The sequence below is a fragment of the Scylla paramamosain genome, chromosome 20, assembly GCF_035594125.1.
Source record: "Scylla paramamosain isolate STU-SP2022 chromosome 20, ASM3559412v1, whole genome shotgun sequence".
Taxonomy (NCBI): Eukaryota; Metazoa; Arthropoda; class Malacostraca; order Decapoda; family Portunidae; genus Scylla; species Scylla paramamosain.
Genome location: NC_087170.1, coordinates 18,234,222 through 18,251,494, shown reverse-complemented (window position 1 = coordinate 18,251,494; position 17,273 = coordinate 18,234,222). Strand labels below are relative to the sequence as shown.

General features: G+C 41.1%; 1 protein-coding gene across 7 annotated transcripts in view; it reads left to right on the top strand.

The window, feature by feature from the left end:
- Positions 1-17,273, top strand: part of LOC135110542 (small G protein signaling modulator 2-like) — a 97,867-nt gene that overhangs the window by 67,116 nt on the left and 13,478 nt on the right. For 3 of the 7 annotated variants that reach the window (XM_064022960.1, XM_064022963.1, XM_064022958.1), the window contains exons 7-17: positions 1,324-1,478; positions 4,038-4,064; positions 6,422-6,571; positions 8,790-8,914; positions 11,850-11,948; positions 12,832-12,899; positions 13,603-13,767; positions 14,484-14,612; positions 15,075-15,312; positions 16,142-16,296; positions 17,095-17,219. In XM_064022960.1, coding sequence (XP_063879030.1) covers positions 1,324-1,478; positions 4,038-4,064; positions 6,422-6,571; positions 8,790-8,914; positions 11,850-11,948; positions 12,832-12,899; positions 13,603-13,767; positions 14,484-14,612; positions 15,075-15,312; positions 16,142-16,296; positions 17,095-17,219 — 1,436 coding nt within the window. Of the gene's footprint in view, positions 1-1,323; positions 1,479-4,037; positions 4,065-6,421; positions 6,572-8,789; positions 8,915-10,591; positions 10,625-11,849; positions 11,949-12,831; positions 12,900-13,602; positions 13,768-14,483; positions 14,613-15,074; positions 15,313-16,141; positions 16,297-17,094; positions 17,220-17,273 lie in introns of all 7 variants that reach the window. The other 4 variants (XM_064022961.1, XM_064022959.1, XM_064022962.1 and 1 more) reach the window with 4 other exon arrangements.

The following is a 17,273-nucleotide window of genomic DNA, read 5'->3' as shown; positions in this document are numbered from 1 at the left end:
GCTTTTAAAATCATGTCCTCTGTTGCAGGTCGTTTAACAATGAGCGCTGAACAGCGAACAAACTTGAAGTTTTTGGTGCAGTTGGGGAAAACGCCGTCAGAAGCACTGGGTATGCTGCAAAAAGTGTACGGGGATGAGACAATGTCACGCTCACGTGTTTTTGAGTGGTGCAAGAGGTTCAAAGAGGGCCGGGAGGACGTGGAAGATGACCCCAGGAGTGGAAGACCCTCAACGAGCAGGAATGAGGCCAATGTTGAGCGTGTCAAGCAGATGGTGCGTGACGATCGTCGGTTGACTGTTCGAAAGATCGCAGATGAGCTTGGCATGAACCACAACAGCGTGTGGAAGATTATCACTGAAGATCTGGGCATGCGGAAAGTCTGTGCGAAGATGGTGCCGAGACTCCTGAACGATGACCAGAAGGGACGACGCATGCAGGTGTGTCAGGACATCCTCGAGCGTCTGGAAACTGAACCAGACTTGCTCAGGAGAGTCATCACCGGCGATGAGTCCTGGGTATTTGAGTACGACCCGGAGACCAAACGCCAGAGCCTTCAATGGAAGAGTCCGGCGTCGCCACGGCCGAAGAAAGCAAGGCAGTCCAGGTCCAGCTTCAAGGTCATGTTGATCGCTTTCTTCGATGTGAGGGGCATCGTCCACTGCGAGTTCTTGCCACAGGGCCAGACAGTCAACCAACATGTGTACAAAGAAGTACTGCGGCGTCTGCTTCGTGCAGTGCGCGAGAAGAGGCGGGAGTTGTGGCAGGGCAACTCGTGGCTGCTTCACCACGACAATGCGCCTGCTCACAATGCCCTGAGCATCAGAGAGTTCTTGGCCAAGAAGAACATCGCCGTGCTGGAGCAACCGCCCTACTCACCTGACCTCGCTCCGTGCGACTTCTTCCTCTTCCCCAAGCTCAAGGAGGTCATGAAGGGGATCCGTTTTGATGATGCGGACGACATCAAAAAGGCCGTGACGACGGAGCTGAGGAGCATCCCGCAAGAATCCTTCCAGCAGTGCATGCAAGCCTGGCAGAGAAGGATGGACAAGTGCATGCGGTGCCAGGGGGATTACTTCGAAGGAGATAACCTATAGTTTGTAGCCTGGATGTGAAATAAAACTTGTGTGGCACCAGTCCTGGAACTGTAATGACACACCTCGTATCTCGTTTATTAAGGGACTAACACTTCTAACGGTCTATTTTTCCTATTACTTTTGCTAGCCATGACTGGAGACCCTCTTATTTACATGAAAGAACATAACCTGATATAAGTAACCAAACGTAATATACTCGAGTCTTTCCCTCTCTCCTATCCCACCCAGTTGGTCCCTGTGCCCTCGACTTCAGCCGCATGAAGACGGCGGACCATCTGTGGACGGACCCTCCTGCTGACGAGTTGGTACAAAGGCACAGAATCTCCTCGGGACACCTCTCTGGTCCAGCCACGCCCCCTGTGCCCCGCCGCCCCGGCCTGCATGTGAGTGTATCCGTGTTTGTGTCGGTGTTTGGGGGAAAGGTCTCGGATACTGGGGTGTTCGTGTGTGGGTTGTTGTTGTTGTTGTGTGTGTGTGTGTGTGTTCGTGTGTTGGGGGGTGTTTGTGAATATTTTGTTTTCTTTCTTTCGTTTTCTTTTTTGGTTTCTTTTTATTTCTCGTGTCTTTCTCTTTTTCTTTCTTTTTTCTTTTTCTTTTTTTCTTTTGTCTTCCTTTTTTCTATTTTTGTTTTTGCTTACTTCGTTTGTGTATTGTGTATTAGTTCATAGCTTGCATTCATGTGTTTGTGGATGGACTGCTGTTCAAATTGTTTCTTGCTTTTCTTTCTTTCTTTCTTTCTTTCTTTCTTTGCCATTTCCCTTTTTCTTTTTTTATTTTTTTGTTTGCTCTTCCTTCCCTCTTTCCTTCCTCTTTGCGGATGTTCGCAATACATATATCGTTCTTTCTTTTTTGTCTTTTTTTTTTCCTTTCCTTGTATTTTAGCTTTCCTTTCCTATCTTCTTCCTTCCTTTTGTATATCTTTCGTTTTTCTTCTCTCCCTTCCTTATGTTTTAGAATCTCCTTTTTATCTTCTTCTTCTTCTTCCTTCTTTCCATCTTGCATTCCTTTTTTTCTTTATCTGTATATTTGTAACTTATACTCTCCGATCATCTCCTTGTTGTTTCTTTTTGTTTGTCTACTTGTATAATTGTTTCTCCTTCAATCTCTGTGTGGGTGTGTATGTATGTATGTATGTATGTATGTATGTATGTATGTATGTATTGGTGTTGCTTCTCTGATATTCTCATTCCTCCTTTGTTCCTTTGCCCTTTTCTCTCTCTCTCTCTCTCTCTCTCTCTCTCTCTCTCTCTCTCTCTCTCTCTCTCTCTCTCTCTCTCTCTCTCTCTCTCTCTCTCTCTCTCTCTCTCTCTCTCTCTCTCTCTCTCTCTCTCTCTCTCTCCAGGATGGCGTAGTTCATATTACGTATTAACAATGTCGCTGGGTATTGTGTGTGTGTGTGTGTGTGTGTGTGTGTGTGTGTGTGTGTGTGTGTGTGTGTGTGTGTGTGTGTGTAGGTATAGGTGTAGGTGTGGGTGCTAATGAAGTATGCACGACGCAAAAATAATTTAAACAAACCTGTCACTTTCCCTCGCAACACATTAGCATGATTTCACTGACTGACTTTCTCATCCCCGCCACTCAAGGAGACGTTAATGCATCCATTACTCGTTATGGATTAAAGACTCTTTGTTTCTGTTCTATAATGCCCGTCACTTTTGGATATTTTTTTGGGGGGTTATTTTCTTTAGAGGATGGCATCTTCAGCGGACCTTCCTTTTTCTTCTGGTCTCGCTGTTTTTTTTTTTTTTTGTTTGTTTTTTTGCCCGTGGCCAGAATCCCTCTTTCATTAACGAACAGATAGATAAATAAATAAATAAGTACACACAGCCAGTTGTTAATAGAAGGCGCAGGTGGAATAACGGTTCCTCTCAAGTGGAGTCAGATTAATTCGAATGATGCGTTTCAATTAAGTTTTAAATTGGATAACTTATGCAGATTCATTAAAACAGGTAAATACTTTCAGTGTGTGTGTGTGTGTGTGTGTGTGTGTGTGTGTGTGTGTGCGCGCGTGTGTGTGTATGTGTCTGAGATAACAACATAATTTATTTACCCCACCCACGCGACTGCAAATGAAAAACGGAATCCGGGAGTGAGTAGGCGGACACATGGACTATAATAATAATGAACTACACGTATTCCGTAAGACTTTGAGCTTGACACACGAGTTGCCGCGCCGTTTGTTCGTCCCTAGTTGGTTGGAGGGCCGCCCGGGGACAGGTGAGGGACAGGTGAGGGGCAGGGAAGGGGAGGTTGGGGTAGGGAATCAAAGGTAGGTTATGCGTGGGAGTTGTACAAAGGAATTATTATCGTACGTATAAATACCTAACGTTGTTACATGAGCTTTAAAGAGAGAGAGAGAGAGAGAGAGAGAGAGAGAGAGAGAGAGAGAGAGAGAGAGAGAGAGAGAGAGAGAGAGAGAGAGAGAATCAGCAATACTATCAGACCTTTGTTTCTAAGTATTCTAATGAGCACACCATCACGTACGGTTTTCTCTTCTACCCTTCCTTTGTCCAGAGAGAGAGAGAGAGAGAGAGAGAGAGAGAGAGAGAGAGAGAGAGAGAGAGAGAGAGAGAGAGAGAGAGAGAGAGAGAGAGAGATGAATCATACTGCCACCTTATGCCTTGATAAAGAGAGGCAGTGAGAAAGAGACACACTTTCCTTCAGTCCTCCACGCCTATCACACACTCTCATTCACTCCTCGGGGGCTTTGTGTGTGTGAGAGATAGAAAAAGAAAGAGAGAGAGAGAGAGTGTGTATGTGTACGTTTGTGTGAAGTATGTATATTGTGGGTGATTTTTTTTATTGGTGTATTTCGTGAGATTTGCGTAGAGGTGTATTGTTCATTTGTTTATTTGGTTATTTATTTATTTGTTTGATTCATATTTTGTTAGGGGGTGCTTCAGTAACTGCCTCCCTTGTCTTCCTTATCTTGCCACCTGAAGGATGCAACTCAAGGAGGAAAATCGAAAGTAAGTTGCGCTGCGCTTTTGTTTACCACGATGCATTTACACCTACACACATACATACGCATATCATACAAATACATGCCTTTATTGACTTGGCCATGGATAGATTCATACATGCTAGATAGGAGTTTTTATTAATAGTGTTCCTATCTCGTTCTTCAACCCGTACTGGCCTGATTCTGTCTGTCTGTCTGTCTGTCTGTCACATGTCGCCCTGTCCATCTGTTTGCGCTATATATTTCATCTTTCATCATGCGCACACACACACACACACACACACACACACACACACACACACACACACACACACACACACACACACACACACACACACACACACACACACACACACAGTTAAATATAGATTCCTCCCCCAGCCCCCTCGGTGTTCTTTCTCGATTCCATGAAAATATGATCTCCCAGTTGACCTTTTCCTGAGCCGCCTGTATACGTGGACACTTGACGTGGGTTGCCTGCTGCCTTGCAAAACAGCAAACAGCATTTTTGATCGATAGGAGAGAGAGAGAGAGAGAGAGAGAGAGAGAGAGAGAGAGAGAGAGAGAGAGAGAGAGAGAGAGAGAGAGAGAGAGAGAGAGTTATTGACATCTGCACCTCCTTCATGTACGATAATTACCATATATATGTGTGATTTATTTCACATAACGTAAATGTATTCATCCTCTTACGATCTTTTTTTCTTCTTTTTTATTGTAGTAACTTTTCAGTAATTTGTTTAATGCGGTGCTGAAACTTTCGTACAAGACTTCAGAACTATTTAACTTGTTCTTTTCCTCTTAAGTCCTTTTGAAATGTACGCACTTGTTTTAAAATGTAACATGAGCAGTTTCTGAGATGCGATGTTTAAAACTCTTTTACAAAAGTTAAAAATTGTTTGACACAGACTTTCGTTTTTAGGTCTCTGTAAAAATATACTTGTGAAATTCGTGTGACAGGCGAATGAGTTGTGAAAGGCTAAGTTTGATGAAGTGAATTAACAGTCAGCTGTGTCCAAACAAACTTGTCAATGAAATATTTGATGAGCTCTTCATTAAATGAAGGGGAGACGGATTTAATTGTGAATTAGTAGATAGATTATTAATCCTGGAAAGGAGAATACAAATAAATAGGAAATAATGTACTGAGCAGCTGAAAAAAAAAAAATCAAGTGACAGTAATGAAAAAAAATAAATGAATAAAATAAATAAAATAAAATAAAATAGGCAAAGTAAAATGCCTGATCAGCTTTATGTCAATCATGAAATAAGCGAAATATGAAGCATTTTATCTAGTGATACTAACGAGAAATAAAATTATAAAAATAGTTTAGTGATGCAAATGTATTAGCATGCAGCAGACAACCTCTCACTGAGATTACAAAAGAAAGGTCATCACTGCAATGCATCACGATCGACTTTTCTCGTCCTCCTCTCCCTGTCACCAAGGACAAACTATTCACCACCTACACACACACACACACACACACACACACACACACACACAGGCAGCGGCGCCACCTATCACGGCCTCAGTCTTCATTCCACACACTCATTCTCTCCCTTCACGCTCAACGCACTCTCTCCTCACACTTCACGCTCACTCACTATGAAAAATAAAATCTTGAATCATAATCCTCACCTCTCATCCTCCAGCACACTCACGTATCTGCACTCATTTGAGATGTTTTCCAGCCATCCTTGAGTTAGCGGGAACCCAACACGTTCAAACCTTCCTTTCACCTCTTTCACTCACTTCCTATCTCCTCTCACCCTTCCTTCTACTCTAGTATATGAAGAATCCCAAATTACTTTAGTTTCTCCGTGACTGCATGTTGTTTTGAGTTGTGGGAGGAAGTTTTCTTTAAGTAGCACAAAAACCCGTGATCCGCCAGAGCCTCATTCAGACCCCAGTAAACTTTTATGTATGTCAGTTATCTTCCCAGAGGAACGGGAAAGAGGCGTTTTAAGAACACCCATGTAAAATTTAGGGCAGGGTGTTGATGCAGGATAGTGGAGGGCAGATGGCAGGCTCCAGGTTCAGGAATGTGAAGGAAAGCATTAATGTTCATTATTCGTGGCTCTGTCTTGATCTAGGCTAGCTAACCACTCCCCCAGCACTCAGCACACACCACATTACTACTCAGCACAATCTTGGCACACTCTCTCATATGTTCTGCTCAGTACCAGCTTCGCCACAGGCCGGGACTCGTGGGAGGAACTGTAACAGCCACATGACGCCCCTTGATTGACGCCGACGGTAGAATCGTGTAGCAGTGTGGTGTGGTATCACTTTGGACCCTCAAGACTCTGTACAAGGGGGTTACTGTTTCATGATGCAGGCAGTGAGTTGTGTATTGCTTGCAGTACCGTAAACCCGTGAGCTGCAACAGTGAGGAGGTGGGCACGGTGCCTCCCAGAAGTGTGCCCCTCAACGCCAGGGATTACGTCGAGAGCCTCCACCAGAATAACAAGGCGACGCTTCTCTACGGCAAGAACAACGTCCACGTGCAGCCAGTGAGTACAGATGTCATTCATGTGCCTTGCCTCCTCCTCCTCCTCCTCCTCCTCCTCCTCCTCCTCCTCCTCCTCCTCCTCTTCCTCCTCGTTATCCTTCCCTCCTCCTCCTCCTCACATCCTCGTGTGATCGCGCAACACATCTTAGTTTTTATTTTTTGTAGTTTCTCTTCTAAATAATCGTAGCCTTGCTTTATATTACGTGGAAGTGCCTAAATATATGTAAATGGAGAAAGATCTGTAGCATTTTTTTCCTTACCAGTCATCAGTCAGCCAACACATCAAGAAATATATGCGTAGATTAGTGTCTTCGATTATCATCAGTATTATTTCACAAAATCAGGAGATGAATATAGACGCAAATGAAACCAAATACAGTGTTTTAGTTGTTAACTGAATGCCTGACCCTAGCTGCAGGTATTTCTGTTCTCTTCGTGGAAAGAAACCCTGCTTGAACTGAGATGCTATTAATAGAGCCAGTATTTCTGTCACCGGCTCATTACGCGACGGCGAATTGCAAACTTTGATCCACATATCGTTTAGGATATATGAGGTAGACCAGTCAGCAAGAGTGTATGTGGGGACCTGCCTGAAAATGCATGGCAGTGTGTGTGTGTGTGTGTGTGTGTGTGTGTGTGTGTAATACAATTTAGTTAACCCGTTTGAATTGCATGGGAAAAAAATAGGGAATGCTTCAGTCTGGGCTCCGTAGGATCATGATTCTCAAACATTGCGCCGCACCTCCATTACATTCAAAAGTCTCAACTTGAAATTATACAGGTATTTAAGGGTGTTTTGTTTTTATGGTTCTAGTGACAGATGTAACAAGATTTCTATATATTATTAGGAGGAGAATCACTTGAGAACCCGGTTAATCATCCCTGTGCCCTTTGAAAATAGTTGTTGGTGGAGAGAGCAAAGTGCTTGAAAATACTGGTCCAGGTGGAAAGTGTTGAGGTGACTTACAGGAAAAAACGCTCTCTCTCTCTCTCTCTCTCTCTCTCTCTCTCTTCTCTCTCTCTCTCTCTCTCTCTCACAAAGAAGCTCCAAGGAAGATAGAACACAAAATCTCTGAAACGTATTCTTGAGCACAGGTATAGTATCTCCACAACTTCTGAGCAGGCTCTGGTGGAAGTTATAGAACCTTTCGAGTGTTTCATGATTATCGTGCTAAGCTCTGAAGGATTTTTACATTAACAGTAGCAAAGAACACATGAAAAGGGGACTAGTTATTTCGGTTAATCTAGAAATAACGTCCGTGATAGAAACAAGCACGAAACTCATGCAGAGGCTAGGTGACCTTGCCGTAAACGTAAAGAAATCGTGGGGCACGTGTCTAGTATGGCTGTAATAGCACTCGAGAGTGTGGCGAAATTCGACATTTTCTAAGTCCAGCTAGTTCCCCACCAATCAAGAGTAAACAGTGAAATTATTATTATTTTTTTTTTTTTTTATAACAAGGCTTTGTGGGGTAGCGGCATATTATATAGGATCTCATGGTATCGACAGAGTTGATCTCTCTCGTCACGCGCTGCCACAAGTGAGGCCATTCGTGAGGCCACCAATTACGACTTTCCATGGTAGGTTCAGTTACACTTTTCGTTTGTAATAGGGACACTTCAGGCGATGTGATAGAGGCTCACTCATTTGTTAATATGCCTACCCTATAGAGGGAGGCGAAGCAAAAAGTGTGATTATTCGGCAGGAAAAAAAGTCACTATGTGAGATATTTAGCAATGGACTGGACTTCTTATCAAGAAATACCATACGTTCTGTAGTTTTAGATGACGAGAGAACATGCCTTCATCAGATACGAGTCTTCAGTCTATGGTTCATATTCTGAAACTTCTGTCCTCACCTCCACTACATCCAAAAGGCTCTAGTTGAAGTTACATGGAGGTTTTGAGAGTGTTCTTATGGTTCTACTGGTAGATTGAAGAAATTTCTACAGTATTAACAGTAGAAACACTATTGAGAACCTGGCTAATCATTTCTGGCCTTTGGAAAATAGTCGTGGTGAGAGAGCAAAGCATTTCAGAATACAGGCTTTATGAGTGAGTTGCATGTTACACAAACTTTACTCTCATATTAGTTCAGCACTGATTTTACTTCCCAAAATATCCTGAGCTCAGATGTGGAACACTGGCGGTAGGCATGTGTGAGTCGCTTCTCCATCACCCTTGGAAACCAAAACCGACCCATTCTTTCGCTACCACAGAAGGAGCAGATGGAAGCCATGCCAGGCTACATGTCCCTACACCAGACTACTGAAGGCCTCGTCATCAAATGGACTCCCAATCACCTCATGAATGGCTGCTGCCCAGACACCACAGAGGACAAAAGGTGAGACTTGGGTGCCTACCTCCCCCCTTTCATGTTCCTTCCCTTCCTCCTCTTCAGCTTTTCCTCCCTCCTCAAGTCATTTCGTCTGTCTCGTGAGCCATTGTCGAGTCATCATCTCTTATTATCCTGTCTGTTACATCTCTGTCTCTCTCATTGTTGTTTGTAATTAAAGCAGCTTATTGTTTTTGTTGTATATGTGTTATGGTGGTTTTCACAGAAGGATACGTATGTTAATGTGAGGCTAACTTCTTTTTTCCTTATTCTTATGCAACAACTTTGGTAATATGAATCTCTCTCTCTCTCTCTCTCTCTCTCTCTCTCTCTCTCTCTCTCTCTCTCTCTCTCTCTCTCTCTCTCTCTCTCTCTCTCTCTCTCTCTCTCTCTCTCTCTCTCCTCTCTCTCTCGTCTCTCTCTCTCTCTCTCTCTGCTTAGTATACAAGAATATGTACTTTCATCATAGTTTTAGCTCATACACCATATCCATATTTTCCATGTCAGGTCATTCAAGCAAAAGAACTCATTAGTTTTCCCTGTATGCTTTTTATAGTATCAGACAGGCAGTGCAGGTGTCATGTTGCTCCATCCTTGCATTGCAGTCACATTAACCAGGAAAATCTTTACCGTGCAGGTGTCCGTTAATGAAAATGGAATCAGACTTAGAGGCGATGGATTAATAAATATCTGGGGTTTTAATATCATGTCGGGGATTGAATTGCATGTTGTATGACACTAAAAGTTATTGATTATTTTGTAGGAAAACAAGAATGACCACACAGTTACACCCAAAGTTGAGAATCCATCCCTCCGCACACAGGCCACATCCACACCTGCCTAATCATTCATGCCCATATGCACGTCAATCCACACATGCACAGACACTCACATAGACACACAAATGAAAAAAGAAGAGAGAAGTTATGATTACAATACAAATTAATGAATAGATTGAAGGATTTACTTGTTTTGCTTACTTCCCTTCCTTGAGGTGTACAGACAGACTGTTATGGTGGCAAAGAAAGGCAGGATGCATGAGAGGTCACAACAAAAGATAAAAAAGTTGAGGTAAAGACTGATAGGTTGTTATAGAAAGAAAGAGAGGCTGGATGCGTAGGAGACAAGAGAAAGAGTTGAGAAAGGAAAATGAATGAATGATATAAAAACTGCAAAATATCTGGAAAAAGAAAAGAAAAGCTGGATAAATATAGATGCAGAATAGACTAGGAGAGGAGGTGATACAGGCAAGGAAAGAACAATTGCTGAAAGAAAGACTGAAGATATAGAGACAGGAGTATAAGTGTAGATGAAAGGCTGTACACTACAACTAGATAAATACACCTAAACTTATTAAGCTGCTTTCCTTCTTTTTTTTCCTGCCTCATTCTCTCTTCCTCCTTTCTTTCCTATTCTCTGTCTGGCATTCAAAGTGATGGTGGTGCATATCTCTCTCTCTCTCTCTCTCTCTCTCTCTCTCTCTCTCTCTCTCTCCTCTCTCTCTCTCTCTCTCTCTCTCTCTCTCTCTCTCTCTCTCTCTCTCTCTCTCTCCTCTCTCTCTCTCTCCTCTCTCTCTCTCTCTCTCTCTCTTCTCTCTCTCTCTCTCAGCTATCTGTCCTCATGACCTCTCTGCTCACTCCCTTTGATCATGCCCAAAGATCTAATGAAGTTGACTGTTTTTTGCAGACCTTTCTATATGGATATGTGCTTTCAAAAAAGGTCAGAATGGTAGAGTTGGTCTTTCAGCACTCATAATAGGTTCCAGTTTGCTAGTGATGCACCTCTTTTTTTTTTTTTATGTATATAGGTATTTTTTTGTAGTCTCCTCCCTCTTTTTTTTTTTTTTTTGCTACATATATGTATTTTTGTTAGATTGATAAATGCTTTGGTACCCCATGACATTTTAACAGTAGCTGTCCTGTAGCCTTCCTGTAGCTGGCTGTAGAGTATTTGGTGTTGTACTGAGTGTGTCAGAGAGTTTATTCCTCTCCTGATATGTGTACTACCTTGGTAGAAAACTTGTTACAATGTCTATTTATTATAAGGATACTAACAACAAAAAGTGTTGCCAAGTTTGTGCACAATTTAGCATAATTTTTTGAAAAGTTAACCTATGGTAGCATTTCTTTTATAATTTAATGGTTGCTATAAAACTTATCAAAATACCCATGATTATCTTAAAATACAATTTTCTATTTTATTTTAGAGCTGAATGAATGAAATAGCAACTGTGCATATGATCAAAGAGTAAAGCACCTGAACATTATTACCAATCCTTTGTGTATATTGTGCCCACTCTTGCAACCAGGAAAGACTCAAATTTATTACTTATCTAGAAACTAATCCCAGATTCACACAATGCCTGTGATTTGAGTTTGTTGTGGTGAGTGTGGTGCTTGAAGGTGTCTGGTGATGATGGCAGATGGTGATGTGCAAGAGTGTGTGGTGGTGTGTGAGTGTGTGGAGGTGTGTCTGGATGGTGTGTGAGTGTGTGGAGGTGTGTAGTGATGTTATGAATCTCTTACAATGTGGATGACCAAGACTCAGAAAACTTGATAACCTTTACTACATACATGATAGGTATTCTTAAACAGCAACATATTGAGCAGACTTTTTTTTTTTTTTGTGACTTTAGCAAGACTCATTGATACACAAAAGAAATAAAAAAGATCTGAAAGGGAGCATATCTTTTATAGCCATAACATTGTCTAGATAGCTAAAAAGGAACAATAGGTTACTGTATTGTAGTATGTAGTGACATCTGTAGTGGATTGCATAGGTGATATAGACTATACGAACTTTAATATCTGAGCTACATACAAAAGAGGAACTCCTTGTCTTAATAACCAACAAGGAACAATAGGGTACTTTATCCTTGAAATGGAGATAAATATAAGCTTGAGAGATTACTGTAACGGTGGGCTTCACGTGTGGTGTGGTGAAGGTGTGAGTGGCGTCGCCATAGTCTGCCCTGCCTCTCAGAACTCCATACCCTGCCCCAACCCCCCTCCTTCCTGCGCCGCTACTCAGAGACCCCTCATTCGTGAGTTCAGAGTTCCTATGTGTCTCCTCCACTCTCCTTGATGGCCCCTGTGTTGCTGCACCTCAGGGGACACTGGTGGTGGTAGTGGTGGTGGTGGTGGTGGTGGTGGTGGATTTTATTTTTCCTTGCTTTATCACTTTGTTTGGCTTTTTATAAATGCACAGGTATAGGTTTTTAACTAATGATGATAGATTTGAATGGGTGGGTTTTTGTGTGTTTGTGTGTGGTGATGCTGTGTGGGTGTTGTGTGTGGTGAAGTGTGTTGGTGCTGTGGGAGTGTGCATGGTGAGGTGGTGTAGGAATGTAACATGGTGCAGTGATGTTATGAAGCTTTGGGACTGTAGTAAGGTGAGGTGGTGTGATGATGATGTAGCAGTGTGACATGGTGTGGTGGTGTAATGAAGTTATGCAAGTATAGCAAGATGAGGTGGTGTGGTGATAGAATGGGAGTGTGATGTATTCAGGTGTGTGGTAATGCCGTCAAATGTGGTGTGGTTAGATGGTATTGTGAACTGTGAGAGCTTGGTGTGGTGCAGTGTGATGAAGCTTTGCAAGTATTGTAAGGTAAGGTGGTGTGATGACCTGCTGTGATGCTGTGGTCTGCTTTACAAAACATCACTGCGTGTAGGCAACAGAAAGCACTGCCACCACACCACAGCTTGGGTAGCCTACTCAGCATGCTACTTCATCACTACTTGTGCATCATTAGATACCATAGACTAAACCAACTAAACATAACCAAGAAAAAAAAAAGAGCAAACTGAATCACATGAATTTCTCAAAATATAAGGTTCTGGTCTAGATAAATAGTGTAAAAAATATCAGTTAAGGATGAGGCAGATGACGTGCTACTAACATACTAATGCAACACTAACAACTGCAGTATCTACTGGGAATACGCTCTCAATGTGCGGGTGGAGGAGATTGTCTACGTCCACTGCCACCAGCAAGGTACTTGTCTTTACCACAGTGCTTGTCTCTGTTGCAGTTTGGTGTCTTATTCATACTAAGTGAAATGGCAACATAAAACGAAAAAAGGTGAAACACATACATGTCTGTGGGTGTTTCCTTATTCATAGCAAGTAGGATAGGATAAAAAAAAAGGAAAAGGATCAAGTGTGCATGTCTTTATCTGAATCTTTCCTTTTTTATACTAATTAGAGTGCAGTAATAAAAATGGTCAAGTTTCAATGTTTTTGAGTGTTTATTTATAGAAAGTAGAAAAAATAAAGAAATGAAAAAAGGTCAAGTACTTTCCTTTATCTGAGTGTTCCTTATTTATAGCAATTAGAATAATTTGAGAAATGTTTTTGTTTTGTTATTTCATTTCTTTATTCATAAGCAAAATAATATCTAGAAATAGAATTTGTTAGTACATTCCTTGCTCTTAACTTTTAGCCATTTAGAATATATATATATATATATATATATATATATATATATATATATATATATATATATATATATATATATATATATATATATATATATATATATATATATATATATATATATATTTTTTTTTTAATTCTCTGGTGTAATTTTTAATATTTTAGAAATGGTATTTGTTCTCATATTTTCCTGTTCTTTGGAATAGTTTTAATCATGAACCATTTTGAAGACAGTATTCCCTCACATTGTCTTCCCTCGGCAGGAGACTCAGGAGGAACCATTGTATTGGTAGGGCAGGACGGTACACAGTACCCTCCTATCCACTTCCCTCGTGGCGGCCACCTGCTGGCCTTCCTGTCCTGCTTGGAGAATGGCCTGCTTCCCCACGGCCACCTGGATCCTCCCCTGTGGTCCCAACGAGGCAAAGGTATCTCTCTCTCTCTCTCTCTCTCTCTCTCTCTCTCTCTCTCTCTCTCTCTCTCTCTCTCTCTCTCTCTCTCTCTCTCTCTCTCTCTCCTCTCTCTCTCTCTCTCTCTCTCTCTCTCTCTCTCTCTCTCTCTCTCTCCTCTCTCTCTCTCTCTCTCTCTCTCTCTCTCTCACTCTCTCTCTCTCTCTCTCTCTCTCATGATGTCATGTGCTGTGTATAAACTTTTAAGCATCTTTAACATGGAAATGAAATCAATCTTGCTGTGTATTCTCTGGCCTTTATAAAGTTCATCACCTTTTGTACTGTTTGAGTAATGTAATTTTTCATAGTCATCTCTTTTCTTGGCTGCCATATCTCACCATTTGTTTCATATGTCAAGTCTGAAGATTGTGAGAACTTTACATGTTTTTGCTGAGACTTGCAAATGATTAGTTTTAAATCCATCTGATCCAGTATAGAATCTTGTGACATTGACCATGACCTTGCTGTTGCTGTTCATGGAATCTTTCATGACTTTCTTTCATATTTCAAAAATGGTTTCTTCAAATCATCATAAATACAACTGTCTTAGATCACTCAGTGCTGTGCATATGGACAACCTTCAGCATTTTGTTACCATAGTTACTTGAAGTGTGTCTCATCCTGAAAATTATAGGCAGTTAACAGAACATGGTTTTAGGATATTCATTTTGATAGTTTTTATGTGACCCATGCAGGCAAAGTGTTTCCTAAGCTGCGGCGAAAGGCTCGGGCACTGGCAGGGCGGCAACAGGCAGACAGTGATGACGATGAGGCTTCAGACTATGTGTTCAGGATCATCACCTCCCTCAAGCCAGACAGAATCAGTAAGCCATATCCATTTGAACCTGAGTCAAAGAACAGAGCTGAAGATTGATTGCATGAAGTTTGTTATATCTCTGTACATGTTCTTTTCTTTTGTCTTTGACACCAGTATGACTGTCCATATTCCAGATGTAGAGTAAAACATTATGAAAAGTATTTGTATCTATCAGTCAGTCCTCATTTAATCTCCCAAATGTGCACATAAACTTAAATTTCAAGTTTTTACTACTTATGATTTCTTAAATACAGGCATAACAATAATATCAATAAAGAATGCCTGTATTTTTTTTATGTAAGAGGGGCTCTGGGCTAGGGGTAGGAAAAAAAAGGCCCACTGAGGTGCCAGTCCCTAAAGAAAGGTCAAAAAGGCTCATCCAAAACTGGAGAATGTGTCTTGAAAGTCATATAACTTTGTATGTCTTCTAAATTTTCTTCCTTACCTACCACACCCTTTTCCCTGACAGCCCATGGTGAGCTGATGTCCCCGCTGCTGAGGAGTAGTGCTGGCTGGCTTCCACGTGTTCCCAAGCTCTCCTCACACTCCTCATCCACCTCCTCCTCAAAGTCTCTCAGCCTTGGGGACTCCATCAGTGAAACCCTTCCCCCACCTCCCACACCAAACCCAAGCCTGGACGTGCCACTCCCCCCCACTGAAGAGAGCAAGGAGGAGAAGAACACACTCAATAAGATTGAGAAAAACAGGTTTGCTTGTGCCTTAATTGCTCTTAGTTTGGAGGATGTTATAGTGAGAGCCTACTAATACACTAAGATACACTCAGTGAATAAGAAAACCAGTTGCTTAAATTAAATTTTTTGGTATCTCTAGAGAAAGAGAGGGTATGCTGGCTAAGGTTGTCTAATTTTTTTGTTATACTTAAAAAGAATTAATGGTGAGGTCTGATAAATTCTCAGAAGTTGACTGAAAGAAAATAACCTGCTCATTGTTTCATCCAAGGATACATTTTTTGAGCCCATCACAATGTCATGAAAAAATTTAATGTTGTGGTGACTGGAAAAATGGAATGAAGCAGAAGTGCTTTTGTCTGTTATTTCTAAGCATGTGCTTACTTCATCCTGTACTGCCTCTCATCACTACATTTCACTCACATGTCCCTCTCAACATATCACTAAAATTGAATTTAGGACTCAGGCAAGGCATATAACAAGATTGGTGTTGATATAACAAAGATGGTGTAAGCATAATTCTCAGGATCAGTAATCATGACAGAATAAGAAATAATGGATTCATTCTTGAAAAAATTAGATTTAAAAGAAATGGGAAGGAATTGGTTCTCAAATAGAATGGGATATTAATGGAATAGACTCAATAATTAGGTTGTCAGTGCTGAGTCATTAGGGAGCATAAGAAAAGAACAAGACAAATATATGGAAGAGGATGATCGGTGAAAAATAGGTAGGTATGTTTCATACAGGGACTGCCACATGTAGGCCTGATGGCTCCTTGCAGCTTCCCTTATTTTCTTATGTTCTTATCTTTGCTGCATTTTCAAGACACAAATCCTGTCCACAGTGACTCGCTGGAGATTCTGTGTGCCACCATGAAGCACCAGATCATATCCCGGGCCTTCTATGGCTGGCTGGCCCACTGCCGTCACCTGAGAACAGTGCGCACCCACCTGGCTGGCCTGGTTCTGCCCTCTGCTGCCACCCCTCCCCATGTGCCAGGTACTTAGCTGTTTACATCTATTTAAGATGAAAGGATACAGAAATGTTATGGATATGTTAAAGGATACAGAAATGTTATTGTGTCTCCTTCATCTAATTAAGTCTTTGTACAACTCTGTTGTAGTGTCCATGTGATGTCAGGTTTTACGTAAGTAAGGAACATATCTGTATTATCAGATAGAAGTTTTGAGATTGAAAGTTTTTCCCCTTTTAAAAAAAATTCAAATTGTTGAAATTAAACATTTTCCTCTTAAGATTATAGGTGATTAAATCATGAAAAGTAGAAGAATAATGATATAGAAAATATATATCTACTGAAGAAATATGTTTTTAATGTCTTAATTTCTTTTAGAAATAAAAAAAATATTATTATCTATGCACCATTCCTAAGAATTTCAAAGAATATTTTACAGATATACAGTGGTTTTCTTTAGGTAAGGAACATATTCCCATTATCAAATAAAAATTTAAAGATTCAATATTTTTTAACTTTTTAATATAGCTCTGGACCTGTTTTTTCTTTTTCTTTTTTTTTTTTTTGTGTGTGTGTGTGATTAAAACTTTTCTCTAAGATCACAGATGATTAAATCATGAGAAGTAAAAGAAGGATGTTGATATAAAAATTATATATTAATGGAAAAGTTGTGCTTTTTAGTGTCATTATCTACACATCACTCCTAAGAATTCAAAAGAATATTTTACAGATATACAAATGTTCTTGTTTAAGATGGGGTAGCACTTGTATTGATTCCCATCCCTTGCTTCTAACCCCTCTAAAACTTAGTGCATTCTTTCTAGTGTGGGAGGAGGGTGTGACAGAGGAGGCATGGGAGGCCCTGCACTCAGATGGCTGCCTCACTAACCAGGAGGAACTGTTGGCTCGGGTGTACCTGGGAGGGGTGGCTCATCCCATCAGAAAGCAGGTGTGGATGTAAATGAAATATGATGAGTATGTGCAGAGAGTGTGTGTAGAGAGA